Source organism: Marmota monax, unplaced genomic scaffold, assembly GCF_021218885.2.
Source record: "Marmota monax isolate L192 unplaced genomic scaffold, Marmota_monax_Labrador192_F-V1.1 WCK01_AAM20220418_F8-fsc00523, whole genome shotgun sequence".
NCBI classification, from domain to species: domain Eukaryota; kingdom Metazoa; phylum Chordata; class Mammalia; order Rodentia; family Sciuridae; genus Marmota; species Marmota monax.
The window spans coordinates 108,501-133,142 of record NW_026694161.1 but is presented as its reverse complement, the minus strand read 5'-3'; the positions used below and the strand labels follow the sequence as shown (position 1 = coordinate 133,142).

The 24,642-nt window shown below is 41.9% G+C and overlaps 1 protein-coding gene across 6 annotated transcripts in view; it reads right to left on the bottom strand.

Annotated features, from left to right (window-relative positions):
• Positions 1-4,469: 4,469 nt before the first annotated feature.
• LOC124107623 (zinc finger protein 39) overlaps positions 4,470-24,642 on the bottom strand; it is a 27,894-nt gene continuing 7,721 nt past the window's right edge. For all 6 annotated transcript variants that reach the window (XM_046465789.2, XM_046465792.1, XM_046465791.2 and 3 more), the window contains 4 exons: positions 21,521-21,664; positions 16,016-16,142; positions 8,942-9,034; positions 4,470-7,108 (listed from right to left, as the gene is read on the bottom strand). In XM_046465789.2, the coding sequence (XP_046321745.1) occupies positions 5,349-7,108; positions 8,942-9,034; positions 16,016-16,142; positions 21,521-21,535 (1,995 nt within the window). In that variant the 5' untranslated portion in view covers positions 21,536-21,664 and the 3' untranslated portion in view covers positions 4,470-5,348. The remainder of the gene's footprint in view (positions 7,109-8,941; positions 9,035-16,015; positions 16,143-21,520; positions 21,665-24,642) is intronic.

Here is a 24,642-nt window from a genome sequence, read left to right as displayed (position 1 = left end):
CCAGGCCAATCAGTCCCCATATTTCTGTGTGCTAGCCCACTCCTCTGAGGTGAACCAGTGCCCCATGGCTCTACATCTGGCTTGGCTCCCTTGTACTCTTTCTTGTCCTTTGTTCAGTGTACCTGTTTCTGAGTCTCTAAGATTGTCTGTTGATGAATTTCAATGATATCTCCTTCCACCCATCTCACGGAGCAGCAGTATTCATGCTGCTTGAATCCCAAGACATGGAGCAACTAGGAACGAAATCTTCCTCTATCTAATCCACTGTCTTGAATCTCACTGAATTTAAAACCTAATAGGAAACTTAAGCAGCAGACTTCTTCACCGATGAAGAGAAGATTCGTGAACTGGAGGAAAATTTGAGGAACTAACTCAGAACTCATCCAGGAGAAAATAAAAGCATTTCTGCATATTAAAAATCACAAGTTCCAAGATGGCCTAATTGAAACTGCAAGCTCCCCTCCTCCTCCAAAAACCAAGGTAGTAGGTGCATAAGCTGCATCTTGAGGTAGGTGACTGTGTGAGAACTGTAGCTGAGGGAGGGAGAGGCTGGACCTTGGGAGCCTTGGAGACTAGGGACAGCACACAGAACGGGCAACAAGCCCCCAGCAACTGTGACCTGGCTAGTCATCCAGGGTCTGCTCCTTCCAGGGGAAGACCCAGCCAACTCCACCAGTCCACAAACCCGGGGTTCCAGCTGGAGGGAAGTCTCAGGACAGACTTGCTGCCCAGTCGGGGGAGCTGGCATCATGAGAACATGACAGTACTTCATAAAATTGTGAACTTCCTGGTCTTATTTTAACACATAACATTGGGTAAGGCTGAGTAAACAAGACTCAAGAAATTCAAAACAATTTAAATCATATTGTATATCTTTTCTGACCAAAATGAAATAAAACTATAAATAAACATCAAAAGAAGCTATAGAAATTCATGGAAACTTAACATGCTACTGAATGAATAGCAGGCCATTGACAAAATAAAAAGGGAAAATTGTAAGTGTGCTGAAACAAATGACAACAGAAACACAACATGTGAAAATGTGAAAACTCACAGAATGCTCAAAGAAGTACCAAGAGGGAAGAATGCAGCCATACGTGGTGCATTAACAAAGCCTGACTCAAAATAAAAGGCTGATGTTGGTCTCAAGTTCCAGGAGAGACAGCAAACCAACCCAACACTAGTGGAAGGAAATAAATAATAGGTCAGAGGATGCAGAGCAAGATGGCACTAAGACTGATGATCAACTCCCCAAAGACTTTTAGTTGAAGAACTGTTCATACCAAACCACCTCCACAAGGGCTAAGGAAATGGGGTGAGAGGTCCTCTGCCTGCTTCAGTTGAATATAGCAGGGAGGAAGCAGGTGCCCACACCACCTAACAACACCAAGCATGGAGAGTGCCAGCCTCCTGCCCCAGGGAGGGAGAGAACCACAACTGCCTTGGATGTGAAACCCACAGTCAGCCCAGCCACCCACCCACTATGGTCTATTCACATGGTGGGTCTTGATTCCAACCCAGAGGGAGCTGAAGTCTGTCAGCTGAAGGAGCCCACCCTGTGGTGGACCAGTTAGTTTCTCCTTTGGCTGACAGACTTCAGGTTCCCTCTGGGATGGAATAAACTCACCTGTTCAGCTCATGAACCCCTGGAATACATCCACTGTGGGCTGCTTGAAGAGTTCTGCTGTTCAGTGTTCCCAGGATCTAGGTGTGCCTGCCCTTTCCATCAACCAGGATGCAGTCCAACCGAGGAGCTGCCTGCTTACAGGGCAACTGCCTGTCAAACCACCTGGGGCTCCACAGCGTGCTCACAGTGCCCCCATTCTCATTCCCAAACCCCAAGGGTCTCCTTGTCTGCACATCCTTGACAATACTTGTTACTGGCCATCATGGAGTAATATGGATTGTAAAATTAACTCGTAAAAGTCTGCAATAATAAAACCAAAAAGCCTCCCTGGGATTTCCTAGGGATGGAGTTGAATCTATACACCAGTTTGATCAATCTCTGACACTTCCTGAAATTGTGAACCTCCCACACAATAAAATGAGTGATTCTTGGTGCCCACCTTCCCTGCCTACCCCAGGGCCGTACTTCCTCCTTTACACAGTGGGCCTGAGCTCACCTGGGAAACTCACAAGGGTCAGGATGGCTGGGGAAGCACAGTGTTGGACTCAAAGCAGGGCAGAGAGTATCTGCGGAATGAGTGAGTGGAAGAGGGAGTGCCAGACACCCAGGGGCAGGATCCACAGGGCACAACCCTCTCCTTGGGGGGCATCAGCCATTGTGTACAAGCCTGCAGTGGGAAAACAGAGTGTCTGCCTATGCTTCCTGCACTGGCCCCTCCACCTGTGAGGGCCACCTGAGGAGGACATGCGGGGAGGTTGCTCCATACAGGAATCAGCACAAGGGTCCCACTGGTCATTTCTCAGGTGACTTGCTGGGTAACCATCCCAGGACTGTTACACTGATGACCCGTTAGCAGCAATGCAATTGTCAGATGTTTTATGAGAGTATCTGTGAGGTTGTGCATGCTTAGTGGATCCTTCCTGACCAGATGTTAAGACATTTCCATGTCAAAGAGTAAAACCTCAGCTCAGCCCCCTCAGTGAGAACAGGCCCTTTGGGAGAGCACCTCCTGAGTGGAGAGGGAGTGTTCCGTTCTGCAAACTCCCTCAGGAGGTGAAGTTGAACATGGCCTCAGGGCCTGCTTCTGAAGATTGTTTGGGGTGAGGACAGTAGGGGCCATTTATCCTGCCTGGGACACCCTGCCCCTCTCCTACCATGGCTGTGCCTTCCTGGGCCCTGCACACACCTCGAGAGCTCAGAGGATGGGACTGTAGTTAGTGGTGCCAGGGTATGGGGGGAACATAGCTGAGATGGGATGTACTCCTAGGGGAGGGAAGTCACCGTTTTCCTTTACGTCTCTGATTCTCATCTGGAAAATGGGTATTTGATGACCCTGATGTGCAGGCATGGCGTGTGGCACTAGGTTTAGGCGGGAGAACATGCGAGAGAGCTTGCTACTGGTACTCTCAGGGCTGTGGCACCGTGAGGCAGGTGTGAGTTCACATCACAGGTTCCAGATGAGGTCAGGCTGGAGAGACCAGGCCACAGCCTGAGGTGACACTCCGAGTGCTGGATCTGGGAGCATCACTGTACCTGGCTCACCCACTTATCCAGGGCCCACAGTCAAGGGTCAAGTACTAACCAGTGCAGGGAATTTTCATTACCTTTTCTCTGACCATGGTTGTGGAGCACCTCAACCTGGACCCCCTAGGGATGAACCCCAGGCAGTCCAGAAGAAAAAGCAGCAGCAAGTGAGGGCCTTGAGGTGGGGAGAGGCCTCCAGATCAAGAGAGCAGGTGAGCTTTCTCCTTCAGCTCTTCCCTTCTGCTGTGGCTAGGAGAGGTGCCTCCAGCAAAGAAACTGGGCAGGAGCAGGGCGAGCTGGCTCATGGTGACTTGGGTGAGGTGTGGCTGGGATCCATGGTGGAGGTGACTGGGGGCGATGTGGCAGGAGTCAGGACAGGATCCTGATGGTTAGGGAGCCTGTACAGAGCCCTCAGGTCTCAGGGCTTGGAACCTTTTCCCTGAGCCTCACAGATACCCCACCAGCCTGCCCACTGTGATTGCTGGGCCTGTACATAACACTAGCCTGCTCTCAGGTCTCAGGGCTTGGAACATCCTCCCTGAGCCTCACAGACACCACACAAGCCTGCCCACTGTGAGCGCTGGGCCTGCACATGACACCAGCCTGCTCTCCTCATGGAGAAGATCAAGGGCTGCCTGAGGAAAAAAGTACAGGACAGCGGCTAAGCTGGGCTGTGTGCCTCTCAGGCAGTGCACAGGGAAGGAGACTCAGGTGGGTACTCCAAAGTCAGGAAGGTCCAATGTGGACAACAGTATGGGCACTGTTTCTTTGAGGCTTCAGTTTCCCTGGTCCCTTCTACAGAGCCCAAAGCTGGATGCAAGTCCAAGGCCTTTTCATTCACACTGTCTGATCTCCTGACCCTGGCATGAGGGTGGTGAGGATGGGACTAGGAATGCTTCAGGGGGCTTTCTGATGGACTTAGATCTGCCTGCCTTCCAGAGCAGTCTTATTAACTTTCAGGAAATGAAGGAGAGCAGTGGGACCCGGAGTCTAGGGACAGTGGAAATGTGAGAGACCCCCTGGCTGGGTGAGGTGGCACAGGCCTTCCTGTAATCCCAGCTGCTGAGGAGGCCAAGGAAGGAGAATTACAAGTTCAAAGCCAGCCACAGTAACTCAGAAAGGCCCTGAGTAGCCTCTATGGCATTCCTGATGTAAGCCTAGTCAGCATCCATCTGCTTCTTTGTTTTGAGATGGGATCTTGCTATGCCACCTGCTTGCCTCCTTCCAACTGCAGTGACTCTGTACATAATGATAAGGACCCTCTGACAGGCAGTATTTTCTGGTATATAGTCAAATATTTTAAAATAATCTCCAATACTATATTCAACACTTTCATTGGAAAATTAACATACAAATTACATATACTGATAATTTCCTTCATTACAAAGTTTATACATAAAAAGTCAGGTGTGTTAAAAGCTTTTACAAGTTAAAGAAATGTATGAAGGTTTACTTTATTCATAAAGTGTTCATGAAAGTTACCTGCCTGATAAGACATTCTCCATTTGTTATTTTTCCATATGATTGTTCCTATTTTCCATAAGCTGACTTGGGAATCAAAGGTGACAGTACAGGTTTCTCTCATGTGGGAATTTTTGCAATATAAAAAGAGAGGTAACTTCTCTCAGAAACTTTATAAAGTGAATTAACTACAGTGGGTTTGCAATGAAATGCAAATAGCTCATGCACTGGTCCAACAGAGTATTTCTTGCTCATGTGAAATAAGAATGGAGCATTCTGGGATACAAGTAGAAAGACCTCTGCTCTCTCCAATAAATTACATTTCTCTTAAGTCCCAGTGCCTGTATCTCTGGCTCTCAAGGCCAGCCACCTGGTATGTCATGCTCACATGAGGCCCAGGATGCATGAGAACTCAGGGAGCAGAACCTGATGAAGTTCTGAGCTGGGCTGGGCTGGGCTGGGCTGGGCTGTGGGGAATGACTGCCACAGGTACACATTCTGCTGTGCAACTCAGCTCCAGGGCCCACACAGGAGAGGCGCCCCCTGGAGGCTGAGCACCCCAGAGAGAACTGGATTCTGGGGACCACAGAGCCTGCTGCGGGGACTTCTCTCTCTGGCATCCCTGGCATCTGCTGACATGTGCCTTCTCGCTAACTCTGTCCCCACACTTGCTCACTGTGGGAGGATTCCCCTGTGTGCATTTTCTGATGCCTGGTGGAAGAGCTCTCCATATACATCATATTCGTGCCGTCTTCCCCAGGTGTGTTCTCTGATGGACAGTGAAGGATGACTTACGGTAGAAAGTTTTCCTGCATTCTTGACATTCATACTGCTTCTCATTCTGGTGAGTCATCTGATGCCTGCTGAGGTATGACTTCTGGTGAAAGGCTTTTTCACACTCGCCGCACTCATAGGGTTTCTCGCCTGTGTGGGTTCTCCGATGCACAGTGAGGTGTGACTTGCAGTAGAAAGCCTTCCTGCAGTCCTCACAGACATAGGGCTTGTGGCCTGTGTGAGCCCTCTGATGGACGGTGAGGGAAGACTTATGCAGGAATGTCTTCCTGCACTCTTCACAGGTGTACGGCTTGCTGCCCGAGTGAGTTTTCTGATGCACAGTGAGGGATGACTTGTGAAGGAAAGCCTTCCTGCAGTGCTCACACTCATAAGGCTTCTCGTCTGTGTGAGTTCCCTGGTGCGTGCTGAGGTGGGACTTTTGATAGAAGGTTTTCCCGCACACATCACACTCATAGGGCTTCTCACCCGTGTGCGTTCTCTGGTGCACGGTGAGGTTAGACTTGCGGTTGAAAGTCTTCCTGCATTCCTTACAGGCATAAGGCTTGTCACCCGTGTGAATTCTCTGGTGCACAGTGAGGTGTGACTTAGAGTAGAAAGTCTTCCTGCAGGCTTCACACGTGTAGGGCTTCTCACCCGTGTGAGTCCTCTGATGCACAGTGAGATCTGATTTACAGTAGAAGCTTTTCCTGCACTTCTTACACTCATAGGGCTTCTCACCTGTGTGAGTTCTCTGATGAATCGTGAGGGACGACTTATGGTAGAACGTCTTCCAGCATTCCTTACACCCATAGGGTTTCTCGCCTGTGTGTGTGCCCTGGTGCCTGCTGAGGTGGGACTTCCGGGAAAAGGATTTCCCACACATACTGCACTCATAGGGCTTCTCCCCTATGGGAGTTCCCTGATGCCTGCTGAGGTGTGACTTCTGGGGAAAGTGCTTTCCATATTCGTAACCTTCAAAGGGTCTTGCTCTTCTGTGAGTCCTCTGGTGCCCAGTAGGTCGTGTCTTCTGACAAAAGTTCTCACATTCATTGACTGTATGGGGCTTTCCCTCTGATTCTGATTGTGACCTGTGGAGTTTCGTAAGGTATGGCTTCTTAACCAATAGCTTCTTGCCACCACTACATTCATCACATTTCAGTCTTCTCTGTATTTTCTTATGTGCATTGACTTTAGAGTTTTTACAGAAAGTTTCCCCACACATATTACATTCTGAAGTTTTCTCTCTTACCTGAGTCATCTCTTGGGCAGTAAGTGCCACCTTATCCAGGGTTTTTCCACCTCCACTGAGTGTGCTGGAGGCCTCTCCCACATGAAGCTTCTTCAGTGTCCACAATGCCTTCACTGTGAAGGATTTCCCCTGTCCACCGTGATGGAACTGCTGCTGCCTACTTTGAACCTTTAGTAGACTTCTTTGATCAGGATGCCTGGGGGGCTTCTCAGGAATGTTAAGACCACTAGGCTCCTCTCCATCCTGCACCTCCTCAGGCTTGCTAGGGAGAAGCTCCTTCTGCCACACATTAAGCCCCTCTGGCCCACTCTTTGGAGCCGGACTTGAAACCTGCTTTGAGCTCAAGTTAAATCTTGTTCCTAATGTGAACCTCTCCTCAGTTGAGGTGCTGCTGTTGGGGAGTACAATTTGCCAGAAATGCCTCTCTTGCTTTTCCTGGCTGGTCTCATTCAGGCCATTCACTTTCTGGACATCTAAAATGATACAAAAAAGAACAATATTCATGAAAAACACATGAGCATTTGCTATGAAATTCAAACACAAAGAAGTGCCTTCTTATCCTAATGACGTGAAACTGCAAAATAACTGTGATTTATGAGTGTTTTGGCCCTAATGAATGTAAAAATTATAATTAATAATTTTAGTATCTATCATGTTACTTTTTTGCTTGAGGTTACTTTATTCTTCTGAAATGTAGGAAGATATTTGGTTAAAACACTCACCGAATGCCTAGCTGAAGGTTTCACTGGTTTCATCTGTTATTTGTTCTGTTCTTTTTCTCTAGTTCTTTCTTACAACATTTGTAGATATAATTCCACCCTGCTGTGCTTCTCTTTCAGGTTTTTAGTGGCCAAGTTTTCTTGGGTTAGCTACTTACATCATGCAGGCATGGCTGATCTGTCTCTCACCTGAGCAGGAATATAGTTTAGGAAAGAACTGCTATCTTTGTGTTTTAGTTTTTACTTTTCCCTAAGGAAATGTAGTAGAAACCTTTGGGGTTTTAAGAATTCAAGTTACCCTTCCCACACTAAAGACAGCTTCCACTTAATTCCTAATCTAATGTATCTATGCTTCTCAGGAAGCTCCAATCCATCTTCTTGCTGGAATATAAAGGATTTGGCTCAGTAAACCAAGCTGAACCTGCCATCTTTGAAATGTATGTTGTTTGTATCAGTTGTTGCTACTGCCTTTCTGGCTCAACATTAATGGCATCCTCTCCCAGTCCCAGGCACATGTACCCTGGCTGGCAGCTCACTGCTTCTGTAGGCTTTTGTGTTTGGAGGTTCAGCCGTCTTCTACTTTCACAGAAAAGAGAGTCTCCTGTACAAATCTATTGTCTTTGAATGATTTCCACAGCATGAAGGGTAAAGGCTAAGTACAAATTCCATTTCCCAACAGACACTGAAGCCTTTCAACATGAAGTTCCTGATTCCCTTGGCCTGCAGACCCAAAGTCTCCCGGTTGTCCTCCCAGTCCAGGACTATCAATTTGCATACTTTTATGCTGGGTGTTCCTCACCTCATGAGTCCTGACGTGGTGCACAAGGCTCCAGCCTTGGACCTCTCTTCTGATTTTCTTATCCATTCCTTAGGTGACAACCTGAATAACTATGATGTAAATACTAGCATTAGGCTATTGATTTCCAAATCTGTATCTCCATTATACTCATGACCAGTCTCAAAATCTAGATTTTACATCTACCTATGTTTTATATACCAAACTTGGAAAACATCATCTCAAAATGAGTCCAAGGGATGACAATTTCCTTAAAACTTTCTTCTCTTTACGTTTCTAAAATCATAACAACATGTTTTTCTTTCTCTCATCCTAATAAAATATTCTTTGTGGCTCTTACTGCCAAATATTATATACATGTGTTATATTTTTTTCCTCAACAAAATGTAAAGAGAAGATGCATTTGTTTCATTAATGTTGTTATCCCCACAGTTTAAAAAAACACTGCCTATAAAGTGATTAACTAGCAAGTGCTAAAGAAATAATGTGAATAAAATGCCTGAAACAGTAGGCTATGAAACTGGAGGAAAGAAAAGTAACCAATCAAAATGTCAAGATCCATATGGGGGTTGGGGGTTTGGGAAAATTTAATGAAGCACACATTATGAGAACATAAACATGGGTGTACATGAGAGAGCACTCCTTGGAGACTGTACAAAGGAAGGGGCTGAAGCACAAGACCTGCTTCCTCAGGATTGGGACCTGAGGAAACACAGATGAAAACAGCTCAACGTGGCTGGTGTCTGTGGGGCTCTCCTTCTGGTCTCCCTGCGCAGCATGCACTGACTGACCTGGGAGGCACTGGTGCGGGGCTTCGCCTACTGTCCACGGCCCAGCACCTTGCTCCAGCTTGAAGATCACCTCAGGTTTTGCAACGCAGTGCCCTGTTAACAGAAAACAGTGAAAGATTTGTGCCAGGCTGCTTGTCAGGTGCACTTAGGGATGACACAGCCTTTCGGGAGCTGTGCAATGATGAGACTGATCTAAACACTTTGTGAGAGCATCTCACTCACATTATTATGGTCTGGAACAATGTACTGGGGCAGAATTAAACAGCTGGAGAAATAATTCAATGAATGATTTTTAAGAAAACTGAGGAGACAGAAGAATACAGATGGACAATACCAAGAAGTTAGAAACACACGTTATGAAATGTAGAAGAAATTGGACAAAGACATAGATGAAATAAAAAAGAACCAATCAGAAATCAGGGGAGATAAAAAACTCAATAAAATTAGAAAGAAGAAAGGGAAAAACATAAGCAAACAAGTCAGCTAAAAGCGTAAACAGCATAATTGATCAGAAAGAAGAATCAGTTTCTGATCTTGGAGACAGGTATTTTAAAATAATCATGTCGGATCTTAAAAAGAAAAAGTTAAGAAAAACGAAGAATGCCTTTAAGACTTTTGGTCATCATAAAGAAAGCAAAAATTTGCATTATAGGTATTCCAGACAGAGAATAGACAGACATTTAAAAAATATATGCAATGAAACAACTTGTCAAACTTTTTAATCTGGGAAACATATGGGCATTCAGTCCAGGAAACTCCCTTATGAATTTTAGCAAAAATGGTCCTTTGAGTCATGTTATAGTAAAACTGTCAAAACTATAAGACAAAGGGAACTGTGAAAACTGCAAGAGAAAAACATCAAGTTACCTACAAAAAAAATAAATAAATAAATAAATAAAGAGAGGCCCCCATTAGAGAAGCAGTAGATTCTCAACAGAAACCTCACAGGATAACATTGAAAGTTCTGGGGGGAAAAATGCTAGCCAAGACTATGTACCCAGAAAAGCTATCCTTCAGAAATAAAGAAGAAAGACTTTCCAAGACAAGCAAAAGCTGAGGGAATTCTTCACCATCAGATGTACAAAAGTGCTTAAGGGAGGAGGAGTCCTACACTAGAAGGGAAAGGATGATAACTACCATCAAGACACACAGAGTACAGAGCATACAAAGAAAAAGAATAAATCCCTATCAATACAGGAAATCACCAAACGAGAATTAACCAGAGAGGAAGAAATGAAACGGATATTCAAAACAACCAGGAAAGAAAATAACAATGACAGGAGTAAGTCTGTACATATCAGTAATAACCCTGAATGTGTAAAAAGAAGAAATTTCCCAAGAGATGACTGAAGGGATAAAAAGAAAACTAGATGCAATGATATGTTGCCTTAAAACCACTTCACAAGGGCAGAGCACAGGGACTGAAAGTGAAGGGGTGGAGAAGGATATGCTCTGCAAACAGGAACCACTTGGAGGAAGATACACCTATACTTGCATCACACAAAGCATATTAAATCTGCATTATAGAATGCACTACACAGTGATAAAGGAATCAGCAACTGTAAGGACACATACACCCCATGTTGGAGCAATCATTTATAACGCACACATTACTAGATCTAAAAGGAGAAGCAGACGCTAATACAGTATACATGGGGACTTCAACAGTCAGGTCGTCTGGGTAATCAAGGAGCAAAGAAATACTGGTGTTAAACCAGGCCACAGACAAACTGAACCTACAGACACTTCCAGAGCATCTCACCCAATGGCTGAAAGATATACATTTTTCTCATAAGCATATTGAATGTTCTCTAGGGTAGATAAAATGTTAGGAGACAAAATAAGTCTCTACAAATTAAAAAAAATTAAAATCATGCTATGTGTCCTTCTCTGACTATGATGGAAAAAAACAGATGTTGACAATAAAATACACATTAGAAATTTTACCAATATGTGGAACTAAATATTCTTTGAATGACTGATTGGTAAGAAAGAAATTAAAATGCAAATTTTAGAATTTATTGAGATAAATGAATTTGAAAAACACAGTAGCCAAAACCTATGGGTACAAAATCAGTACTATGGAGCAAAAATGCCACTAAAGGGGAAGTTTACAGCAATAAGTACCTACATCCATACAAAACAAAACAAAAATAAAAAAAATTGAGACTGAAAACAAAACAAACAAAAAAAGAATACAAAGGACCAATAAAACAAAGTTTTTCTTTTCTTTTTTAAGATAAATGAAACTGACAAATTTTTAGCTAAGCTAACCAAGGAAGAAAGAAGATTCAAATAAATTACAATAGACATGACAAAGAACACATTTAAAGTGAAATCACAGAAACACAAAGGACTATTAGCAACTATACACCAATTGAAAACCTGGAAAATATGGATAACTTGCTGGACATACAACCTACCAAAATTGAACCACGAAGACATACAAAATCTGAACAGACTAATAATTCACAATGAGACTAAATCCTGAATGAAAAAGCTCCCGACAAAGTAAAGCCCAGGAAGGACTGGAGAGTTTCACTGGTAAATTGTGTCAACTTTTAAAGAAGAACTAACATGAATTCTAAAGTTATTCCCAAGTCTTGAAAGGGAGAGAACCCTCCAAACTCAATAAATTAGAACAGCATTACCCTTGATATCAAAAGACACAACAACAAAAATAAACAAACAACAACAAAAAAACAAAACTAAAGACCAATAATCCAAGGAGATGAACATGAACGCAATTCTCAACAAAATGTTAACAAATAAAATTAAAGAGGACACAAGATCATACACCATGATCATATGTGACTTATCCCAAGGATGCAACACTGGCTCAATATATGCAAATCCATAAATGTAATTCATCATATCAACAGAATGGAGAATTAAAACTATATGCACAAGCAACAATAAGTGTTGGCAAGGATGTGAGGGAAAAGGTACACTCATACGTTGCTGGTGGCACTGCAAATTGATGTAACCACTCTGGAAAGCAGTAAGGAGGTTCCTTAAAAAACTGGGAATGGAACCACCATTTGACCAAGCTATCTATACCACTCCTGGGTCTATATCCAAAGGACTTAAAATGAGCATACTATAGTGATGCAGCCACGTAACATTTATAGCAGCTCAATTCACAGTAGCTAAACTGTGGAAGCAACTTAGATGCCCTTCAATAGATGAATGGATAAAGCAACTGTGGTATACATACACAATGGAACATTCTCAGCATTAAAAGAGAATAAAATTATGGCATTTGCAAGTAAATGGATAGAGTTGGAGAATATCATGCTAATTGAAGTAAGCCAACCCCCAAAACCCAAAGACCAAATGTTCTCTCTGATAAGGGGATGCTCATCCATAATGGGGCAGGGTGTGGGTGGGCATGGGAAGAATGGAGGAACTTTGGGCAAAGGGGAGGGAGGGGCAGAGAGGAGACTTGGGGGTAGCAAAAAAACCCCACAAAACAATATGCATATCTCAACAGACACAAAAAGGAAGATCATAAAATTCAACATCCTTTTATTAATACAACTCTCAAAAACTTAGAAGGAATATACCTTAGTGCCATAGGGGCTAAATATGACAAACCCATGGCCTACATCTTTTTATTTCTTTAATGGACACAATACCTTTATTTTATTTATTCATTATTTATTTATTCATTTTATTTTATTTTTTTTTAGAGAGAGAGAGAGAGAGAGAGAGAGAGAGAGAGAGAATTTTTTAGTATTTATTTTTTAGTTTTCGGCGGACACAACATCTTTGTTTGTATGTGGTGCTGAGGATCAAACCCGGGCCGCACACATGCCAGGCAAGGGTGCTACCGCTTGAGCCACATCCCCACCCCCAATTCATTATTTATTTTTGTCTGGTCCTGAGAGTCAAACCCAGTGCCTCACATGCTAGGCAAGTGCTCTGCCACTGAGCTACAACTCCAGCCCCAGCCTACATCTTAATGAATGGGGAAAACCTAAAATTGTTTCCTCTAAAATATGTAGTAAGAAAAGGGTCTACTTTTACCACAATTATTTAACATAGTACTGGAAATAAGACAAGTGAACAAAATAAAGGGCATGCAGATCAGAAAGGAGGTCAAACTGTCCTTATATACAAATGACATGATTTTGTATTTACAGGAAAACCTAAAGATTCCAACAAAAAAAAACTGTTAGAATAAATAAATGAATTCAGTATGATTTCAGGGAACAAAATCAACATAAAAATCTGTAGTTTTTAAAATACAATAATGAAACTGCTGAGATTAAAAAACAAGAAAACAATCCCATTCATAATAGCTACTGAAAAATAAAACATTTAGAATAAATTTTACCAAGCAACTGATGAATCTCTATGTGAAAATTATGAAATACTGAAAGAAATTAAAGACAAACACGTGCGCGCGTGTGCGCACACATGCACAGAGAAGGACAAACCAGTGTTATAAATTGGGAGAGCATTTACTGGGAAAAAAGAGTTCTAAACTTTATATGGATGCACAAAAGATCCTGAATAGTAAAAGCAATTATGAACAAAATGAACAAATCTGGAATTAGTATAAAAGCTGTCTTCAAAACACACCACAAAGTGACAATAACAAATACATCAGGATACTGGCATAAGAAAAGACAAATAGGCCAATGGAACATGAGAGAGAAACCAATAGTAAATCTATATATTTACAGCCAACTGATTTTCACGAGGGGCAGCATAAGCATATATTGAGAAAGGAAGCTTTCTTCAGTAAATGCTCGGAAAACTGGATATCCACGTGACGATGGAAGATATTAGACCCCACCTCTCACCACATAAAGAAATCAACACAAAACATATTAAAAACTTCAATATTAAGACTTGAAATTATGAAACTGCAAAGGGAAAACAGGGGATTTCACTTCAGGACATTGATCGAAGCAAAGTTTTTGTTTTTTGATATGGGATCTTGTTATGTTTGCACAGGCTGGTCTCAAAACTCCTGGGCTGGACTGACTCTTCCACTTTATCCTCCTGAATGCTGGGACTAAGGCATGCACCAGCAAGCCCTACGCAAAAAATTTTTTTGACATGACCCCAAAAGCACAGACAAAAATAGCAAAAACTGATAAATTAGATTATATCAAAGTAGGCTGAGTGCAGTGGTGCATGCCTGTAATCCCAGCAGCTCAGGAGGTTGAGGCAGAAGGATTCCGAGCTTAAAGCCAGCCTCGGCAATGGCAAGGTGCTAAGCAACTCAGTGAGATCCTGTCTCTAAATAAAATACAAAATAGGTCTGGGGATATGGCTCAGTGGTCAATTGTCCCCAAATTCAATCCCCAGCACCAAAACAACAACAACAACAACAAAAGATTATGTCAAACTAAAAGGCTTCTGACAAAAAAACAATTAGCAGAGTGTATAGTCAATGCATCTAATGCAGAAAATATTTACCATTTACCCCAAAAACATTAATTTCTGGAATATATGAGGAATTCAACAGCAGAGAAATAAACCAATTAAAAACTGAACAGATGACCAGAATAGGCATTCTCAAAAGAGAACACAAACAATCCACAAGTATATGACTAAACCTCCAGGTCTCTAATCAGAACCTGGAGGAGGCATTAATGCACTGCAGTCTGCAGTCAGCAGTCAGCGTGGCTATTATCAAAATGATACAATGTAACACAGGCCTGTAGGATACAGAGGAAGAAGTGCTCTCCCATGCTGTGGGTGGGAATGAGAAAGAGAGATGCTATGAAAACCAGTAGGAAGTTTTCTCAAAAAATTAGAAATAGAACTACCACATGATACAGTCAGTTGCCCATAGCCAAAGGAGGCGAACCCAGTGCTTTGAAGAGAAAACTATTGTGGGAAGCCATTCTCGCACGTGATTTGAGTTACCTCCCTGGCTGGATGAGAGGTGCTTAGACACAGCTGTGTCAGAGCCTTCCCCACCCTGTCCCAGGTGCGAGGGCTTGTCCGTGTGGAGGGTGTGCCTGACCACTGATCCGAAGACCAATCAATGACCCTTACCTTGGACCCCTCGACCTTCACTGGATGGAATTTTCCCTTGAATTTTTTGTTCCCCAATAAAAGCTCACTCCCTGGCATGTTCCCTCTCTCTCGCTGGCCTCTCATGTTAACCTCACCACCACATTAGGTGGCTGGAGGCAGGAGCTAGGAGGAGCTGTCTCTGGGCTGGGCAAATAAGGAAATGAGAATTATGTCTCTTTAATTTTAAAACTCACTAGTTAATTTTTATGCTTCGAACCTCTATTATGAAGCTAGCGTGCTGGTCGCGTGGCTGAAACTATGCTTAGCACATTTACTGCAGTACTATTCACAAAAGCCATGATGAGGATCAACTTCGGTATGCATGGACAGATGAAAGGATAAAGAAAACTCGATACACATACACATTTAGAAAACAAAATTCCATCATTTGTAGCAACATGAATGTAACTAAAGAACATTATGTTAACTAAAATTAGTCAGGAGGAGAAAAACAAATCCTGCATATTCTCCCATGTGTGGAGAGAACTGTGTTTACCAGAGCATGGGAAGGGTACAGGGGAAAGAAGGTGGGTTAGTATGTTCAGGGTTGCTTTAGGATAGGAGGAATAACTTCTAATATTCTGTAGCATAGAAGAACAACTATGGTTGACAACAATTAACTGAACATTTCAAAATAGCTAGTAAAGGGCTGGAATTGTGGCTCAGGAGTAGAGTGTTTGCCTATCACGCTTAAGGCACTGGGTTCAAAACTTAGCACCACATAAAAATAAATAAAACAAAGGTATTGTATCTATCTATAACTAAAAATAAAAATAAAAAAGATAGTAAAAAGAATTTTAAATGATCCCAATATAAAGAAGTGATATATATGTGAGTGATGAACTTGCCAATTACCCTGATCTGATCATTATACACTATATACCTGTATTGAAATGTCACACTCTACCCCATAAACATGTGCAACTACTATGTCAGTTAAAAACACATAATAGTAATATTAAAACTTAAAAATGATTCCTATATTTGCTGACAAAGAAAATGCTTCTAGTAAGATTACCAGGGCATTTCACTCACCCAAGGACACCAGGCTTCTGTAGGTCTCCAGCATCACATCCCTGTAGAGGATCCTCTGAGCATCATCCAGGTCCTGCCACTCCTCCCAGGTGAAGTCCACGGACACATCCTCGAAGGACACCATCCCCTGTAATGGTACATGTCTCTTTAGCCCAAGCCTTCCACCCTGGGTCAGAAAAGGAATATGGAGCTCACTCTTGTGTGTGAACAAGTATCTTAGGTAAGATGCAACTTATGTTGTGTGTGGTGGTGCACACCTGTAATCCTAGCAATTTGGGAGGCTGAGGCACGTGAACTGCCAAGTTCAAAGCTAGCCTCTGCAAATTAGTGAGACCCTGTCTTGTAATTAAAAAAAATACTATTAAAGAATTCTTATAGATTCATAACTATTCTTTTTTTCCTAGCAAGAACAGGATGAATACGATTCTACTCCTGAAAAGAGCTGAATCCAGTCTGAAGACATAAACACATACTAGGGATAATGTGTTAGTTGAACTAAGCCACATGTTCGGCATAGAACAGGGCGATAAAGAAATAGAAAATGACAAAACCAGATTGTTACCAGGTTGAACTTCACTGTTATATCTTCTACCTGAATTCTCATGAATATGAAGCAACAGAAGTCAAGATGTGAAAGCCACAAAACATGCAGGTTAATGGAACTACAAACAACAACATATACAGGTGAATATTCCTGTGTGAGTTGACCAGTGAAATGTGTTCAGATAACTCACAACAGGGTGCTTTTGCATTTCAACCCCTAGCACCATTCCAACGCCTTAAATTTCATGTGCCCACTGTTGGCAAATCACTTACAAATTAAAGTACATAGTCATATTTCCCTCCCAAATTCAAAAGATATACTAGTGTCCACATAAAAGTGAGCATCACCCACTTCTTACACAGCATGCAAATAATGAGGGGTCAGTAAAAACGTTGTAAGTTACCTGAAAAGGTGTGTGGTGAAAGGAGAATGCAGAAGGACTCAAGGGAGAGCTGGGCAGTGCGGGTGTGGGGACACAAAAACAGAATCAGGAGTAGAATTTGGTGCTTATTTGTTATGCCTAGAGTGGAAATGGGAGTCTACTTCCAAGGTGTCTGGGCAACAGCTAGAAAGGAGCTGAGTGTAAACTAAAATTGAGGGAAGAGATAATGACTAAGACCCTCAATAACAGAACTCAGGACATTCTTTTTAACATGATAAATGTAAATCTCCAGGCCTAAAAGGCAGCATGACCAGGGAAGCAAGAAAGGGTGAAGTTGCTGCTTCACTATGACTATTTTCCACTGTAGGAAAAGTACTAATTAATTTAAATGAAAAGAGAAACTCAAAAATGAGAAAGATTATGATGATACCCTTGTAATTTATACCTAAAAACAAAAAAGAGTATCCTCAAAACTATTCCAGTAAGAACATTCAATAAATTAACATTCAACAAGATAATAACACAAAAACAACAACAACTTATGGAAACCCTATCTCAAAATTTAAAAGGGTGGGGGAGGCAGCTCAGTGGTAAAGCACCTCAGGTTCAATCCCCAGTACCAAAAAACAAAACTACCACCAAACCAATCAAACTGAAGAAAAATTGATGGTGGGTTAAGGCAAAAGGCTTTTAAAAAAATTTTTAAATTTTTAAAAATTTTTTAGCTTTAGGTGGACACAATGTCTTTATTTCTATGTGATGCTGAGGATCGAACCCAGTGCTTCACGCATGCCAGGTGAGCACGCCACCACTTGAGCCATATCCCCAGCCCCCCAAAAGGCTTTTTAATGATATGAACAGTAAGTATGTCTAAAGGGCACCCAAGCTGGGTGCAGAGGTGCACACCTGTAATCCCAGTGACTTGGAGGCTGAGGCAAGAGGATCAGAAGTTCTAGACTATCGTTAGCAACTCAGTGAGACCCTGTCTCAAAATAAAAAATAAAAAGACTGGGGATATAGCTCAGTGTTAAAGTGCCCCTGGGTTCCAACCCCACTACCAACCAATAACAAAAAACTAAAACCAAACCCAAAACTAAAAGGCACCCTACCTTTGAACATAACAGATTTAAAGGCACTCATCAAGACAGACCAAACTGGGTGACAGAAGAATTACAGAAGCAGAGAGAGCTGCCATGAAGAAGAGTGTCTGGGAGTCCCTGGGTGCAGAATCCAGGCCTCATGAAGTAAGGTGTCCACTCTTGGTAGAGGGGACTCAACCCAGGGTTTCAAATGCCATGGAGATGTCTCTAGTGGTTCCCCCCTCCAGTTTATTGTTGTCCTGCCCACCCACCACCTTCGTATACTAGGTACAGAGTAGACTGCAACTTTTCTTTTTAGGTCACAAGTCCCTGGAACATGATAGCTCACATTTGGGTGACATGGCCTCAGTCAGAGATCCTGGACTTTCAGTGCAAAGTGCTGAACAGTTGGGACTACAGGGGTGTCTGTGACAAAAAGAGGAAGTGAAAAACGTGTAAGAGAGGAATTCCAGATGTTGTGATGCCAGCCCATATGTTTCTCATTGCTGTTTTTGAGAAAAGACTGTATATTCTCACTTTCATGATGAAGGAACTCTGGCAAGGAGAGAAACCTCACACTGGGCCGAGGAAATGTCAGTAGAAGTGAACTGTCACTTCTGATGAGCAGTAAAAGCTGGTGTTTAATTCATTGCTCTTTTCCTTCCAGTCATTATGGTCAGAATGCTCCAGAAACACCATTCTGTCGAGCTGTCATAGCCACAGAGATTTGATGCACACAGGAAATGTGTGATCCTTCGATAATTTGCGATTACCAAAACACAATCTAGGTCACTGCCCCTGATATTCTAAAAACCCACAAAAAAAGCAACAATTAGAGAAGACCATTCTAGTGTATGGATGACAACTCAAACTCACAGGGAATCCATGGGATGAACAGATAAGCACTTTAATAAGTGGTACCTTTATTTAGTAAGTGCATAAAAAAGTAAAAGAATTACATGATGAAATGACTCTGCTTTTTATCTTCAGTTAGGAAAGGATATTTTATCAGCATCAACTAAAAACTGAGAAACCTGAGTATAAATATAAAAACATTTCTTCTTATGACAAAAGGAAAAACAAACAGCAAAGCCAAAAGAAAAACAAGCCACATCACATAAAACCTACCTTCCCCATAATTAGTATTATGTTCATAATAAAAAACAGAGAAAGAGTGAGCATTTCAATGAAAAGTAAGGAGCCCAAACTGACATGGCACTCCCCACCCTCCATAGATATGAAGTTTTGAAAGTATGAAGACATGCTCAAATTCTGACAAAAATTGAAAACACAAATTAAAAATACACTGCAATGCATTTTTTTCACCTAAAAGAATTAACAAAATTCCAACAGCTTAAAAAGGTCACAGTCTGTGAAGTAGGGAGAACATGACCAACCTCATGGTTCTACCTTGAGAGAGGGAGTTTTCTGTGTCTGTGTGCCTTGCACCCATGGATCCAACCACAGGAAACATTTTCCAAATGTGATGAAAATTGAGAACCTGCTGAACCAAGAAGCCCTGTCTACAGGTCACAAACTATATAGTGAAGAACTGTTCCCAAAGAAAGGTTCTGCCTTTGCCCAGATCCGGGGAATTTCTCTCTGTCCCTGAGTATCTTGGCTGGTATGAATGTTTGTTCACCTTAAGCCTTTGGACACACAGACAGTCCAAGCATACAATGTGATCTGTGGGGACAGGCCTTGAGTCATGTGATATCAGCTTGAACTCTGAATGTACTGGAGACTAAGGTGTTAATGTGACTGAATCCTAAAAAGACTTTGAAATGGGCCTGGGTACGATGGCCTTCTTGTTACTATCCCATGGCTGTTACAGGACACTGTTGTTTGGAGAAAGAGCCAAAGACAACAGGCTTCCACTGACAGAAAATAATCTGAAGCTCATGCAAAAGGACTCTTGGAACTTGTTATATGTGCTGGTCTCTTGTCAATTTTAGTGGGTCCTTTCATAACAATAAACCGTAACTGTGAGCATTTGCTAAGTCCACCGATGGTAGTTTGGCAGAGTGTTATATACAGAATCCATACCCAGCATATTGACTATTCCAGTAAGAACAACTGATGACTCCAAGACCAGAGAGGGGCGGGAGGAACCAGGGCAAAGTTCCCTTTGATGTTTCAGGTGTAGCTGATGGAAATACCATATAGAAGGGAAGAATGGAGGATGTGGTTTCACTTAAGATTCATAGAGCCTGAGGGGCCCTCAAGTAAGTGAACCATTGCTTTAAAGGCTGGGGAAGAGGTCCACGCAACAGAGAAATATGTCGGAGTCTCAAACCAGTGTGCAAAATACGAGTCCAGGGGTCCATTTTTAGAATACAGTATTTAGCCTTAAATGTAAACTGGTATAAGAAAGGCAACTTGTAGCCTATCTATCTAAATACCTGGAGCTTCCCAATCTGTATCCAATCATAGCCATTTTAACTTAACCCTTCTCTTTACCTTCCCCAATTTTAAAATTAACCACAATTGCATAGATCATGACCCCGAGCTCCTCCTGCCAGAGCAAGGGGCAGTACTGCATTAGGGATAAAAACAGGTGGACTGCCCACCAAGTTGTGCTTGCTTATTGGACTTTGGTCAGTAGCACACACTTCTGCAGAAGTAAAGTTTGCCTTGCCCAGCTACTTCTGAGTATGTGTCTGATTCCTTGAGGTACCCTGGTACTTCTAATACCACAGGGCTCAATAAGACAAAAATGGCAGAGTAGGTGAATGAGGAACAGGACAAAACACCTCGATAATCTTTGTTAATGAGAAAAAAACAGAATTCAGGGAAAAAGAAGAAAAAAGCACGAATAAGGTCATGACAGAAGACTTGAATAAGGCAGATACAAGAACAGCTATGGAGTTGACTACCATTTAAGTTCCTGGTGAACTTTTGAAAAACTGAACTAAGACTAAGGAGGGGTAGGTTAGAGTGCAAATGAGCACTAGACACATTTATCAGAAAAGACAACTTTGGACACTCTGCATTATGACTTACATACACAGACAATGTAGCAATGTACTGGCAGTTATTTAAAGCCCTGTACCAGACTCTGTCCTCCACACATTCTAGGTCTTCCAAAGCTGTGTGGGACCACATGGTTTTAGCAACTCCAGAAAACTGTTTTAATTGATTTGTTTTAGCACTAGATTCTCTAATACGGCAGAATGCTGTGACTGCAGTCTGGCAGTGAAGCACTGTCAACATCTACGCAAGCCTCTGTTTTAGATTACATATACCAGGAGAATTTAGCGTGTTCTCCTCTTAGTGTCAATTCCAGCCATATAAAATAGGTCTTTTGGCCATGGTATCAGAAAGATCAGAAACCAAGTTGCATGAAGTTCAGATGGCTCCAAGGTTTTATAATCTGGCTCTATCAACATATCAACTTTTATCTTCTTTGCGATGTTAAATTTATTTGATTCTAATCCCATTTGAATTAAGGAGTAAAAGCTCCTAAAATACACTAAAACAAGCTGAGGAATATAACTTACCACAGTGGTATTCATTTTCTTTGTTCCTGGAGACAGACAGGAGACTACGGAATTACAGTTGGAAGACAAGGTGAATGGAAGGAATCATGAGAGTTGGTGTGCCTTGATCCTAGGTTCTGTTGTACAAAGATCTCTACACAGTAGCTGGTGGAAAAGAAAAAAAGAAAAAAAAATCTAAAAACCAATAACAAGAAAGCCTCCTTTTATGAATGTAGTCCCTTATATGTGAGAATTATTGAAAATATCTTGTTAAAGGAACACTAGCAATTCTATTATTGGTAGAGATTAAACATACAATTTATCCTTAGGTTAATGAAAATACTCATTTGCCATTGATTTAGTAATAATGTTAACATGAAGAAATAATGTAAAATTTTAAGGATGAATGTTTAATGAAACTAAAGAAAGAAACACTATGTAATCACTAAAATTTAAGTTACACAACAAAACTTAGGCAGTGTTAACTGTTTTCCCAACAATACAGATGGATAATGTAGCACTCTGTATTAGTGTTTCTGCTAGAACATCTCTTAATTTTACATATTTAAATTTCACAGAAAGCATGCATCTTACAACCTATTGTCTTTTCCGAAAGACAGCATGGGAATATTGTGCATCTGCTATAGTACACTTTTTTGAGTACCACTCCCTAGGGTGTGTCTCCATGCATCTTCATCTCCATATTAACCCTAACCCTTCCACAATGACTCTGGGCTTCACCATTTCAGTTGCTCTGGCCAATGGGACAATAATAAATGTGATAAAAATTCTTTTTGAAAAAAATTTGCCTTCTTAGAATCCTGCCTGACATTTTGTGAAGGAGCCTGGAGCTAATCTGTTGGAGACATATGGCCAGCACAAACCAGCAGACAAGAGTAAAGCCATCTTCAATGAGCCAGTCGTTTAAGGGACAAGATGACTAATGCTTCATTAGGGATCCCAGTCAACACCAGCAAAAGCATTGCCCAGATGCATCCAGCACAAAATGTTGATGCACAGAATCATGAACAAATGACAGGCTTCCATTTTGTTTTTAAGCTCAGAAAAATTTTGGTGATACATTATGTAACGAACAGATACCTGTAATCTTATAGTAATCAATTTTTTTTTTTTTTTTTTTTTTTTAGAGAGAGAGGGAGAGAATTTTAATATTTATTTTTTAGCTCTTGGCGGACACAACATCTTTGTTTGTATGTGGTGCTGAGGATCGAACCCGGGCCGCACGCATGCCAGGCGAGCGCGCTACCGCTGGAGCCACATCCCCAGCCCCGTATTCAATGTTTTTAACATACTGGTAGAGCAGTGAGAAATAATTTAATGATATGCCAAAAATAATTAAAAGAACTTCACAATCACACATGAGTGATTTCATAAGCACAATAAATATTAACCAGAGAGACCTCAGCAAGACTTAGGCACTGAGGCCATGGGAATCAAACAGAGAAACTGGCAATCATGTCTACATTTTTATATTGTGATCTTATCACTTATGTGTTGCTAGTGTACTGTTTTAAGAAACTAGAAGTAAAAGCAATTGTGCTTAATTTCCCATTTTAAATAATGAAAAAATAGGCCCCTATTGGCTGTAGCACTCATGAATTTCAAGAATAGATTATAGGCATTAAGTTAAAAAAAATCTGCATTATCTTCTTGGGTTCATACAATTCACAGAAAACCACTGGGATTAAAAGGATAAGCATGTTCAAGGCAAAAATCTTCTAAAATAAAATTTGTTTTAAATTGCTGAAACTGATCTCAAAAACAACAGCTTTTACTTCATTGTGGCAAAATAGGTAACACTAGTCAAAAAGCCAAGATGCCCGACACCTACAAAACATGAGACCTGGTACTGTTCACTTACTACCACAAATCCAACTTTCTCTACCTTTCTCATCAGCCAGCAAGATGCTGGCAAACTTCCTGAATTACTAGGAAGAACCACCAGGATATAGGGAACACCACTAAGTCTAGAGAACAATGTGGTGAAGATGAGGTTTGGGAACTTAATTCTGTACATAAAGAGGACAGAGTAAAGTTATAGAAGTGTTATGGAGCAATGTAGATAGGATTTGCCAAACAGGACAGGCTGTCCCTCCACCCCAGGCATACCCTCACTGTCCCAAGAATAAGCAATATTTGCTAGGCCCTTCCCTAATGGTCACAGCCCACCTTAAATTGCTCTTCTGAAAGTTATCCAGAACTTCCAAATAGCATCCTGTCTCTGATAGCCTCTGGATGAGGTAGTATTGCTCAAATCTTATTCACACTAGGTGGTACTATCAATAATTATTTGGTCCACATCAAAGCAGGACCTTCTCTTTTCTTAATCTCCTTTGCCTGGGCTGCTAGAGAGAGGATTCAAGTTGCAAGGATATTCTTTAGGGTGGAATTTCTATTCATGAAGCCTCCTACCTCATACTACACAAGGAGTACTTTGTTCCAAAGAAAAACAGGGCCACCATCCAGTACCCCAATATGCCTTGTAGAACTCCCTGTCCCTGGAAACGAGGTCTTCTATGAACTCCCTAAACTCACACCAGGAGTGCTAGGCAGGCTATGAAATGCGGGATTAGATTCAAAATTTTCTTGCCAGAGACATTAATAAATCACATGATGGGCTGGCATATAGTTCAGTGATAGAGTGTTTGCCTGGCATATACGAGGCCCTGGGTTTGATCCCTAGTACAAAAACAACAATAAAACTCCCACAAATACTAACTTTGCTTAGGACACTTCACAACTGCTTCTCTGGGAATTCAGTGGCATTCACTAGTAATAAAAATACACTCATCTTACATATGGGTGAACTGAGTGTCAGTCAGGTTATGAGAAGACCCTGCAGTGGCAGAGCTAGAATGTGAACTCACACTGCACACCTTCCAGGCTCAAAACCCCATCATCATCCTCATCTTGGACTCAACCACACTATTCCAGAGTTTCTGAGCCAGACTTTGTATGTCTGGAAGCATGCTCCCAGAACTGTTTTCTGGCAAAACACTAATTTGAAACATGTGCAGCTGCTACTTCATCATCCCCAGACCTGAAAATCCCACACCAATGTCACCCTTCCTGACAGCTATCTGAAACCCTAGGGTTCCTCGGAGCCCCTGGCTTGTCTTCCA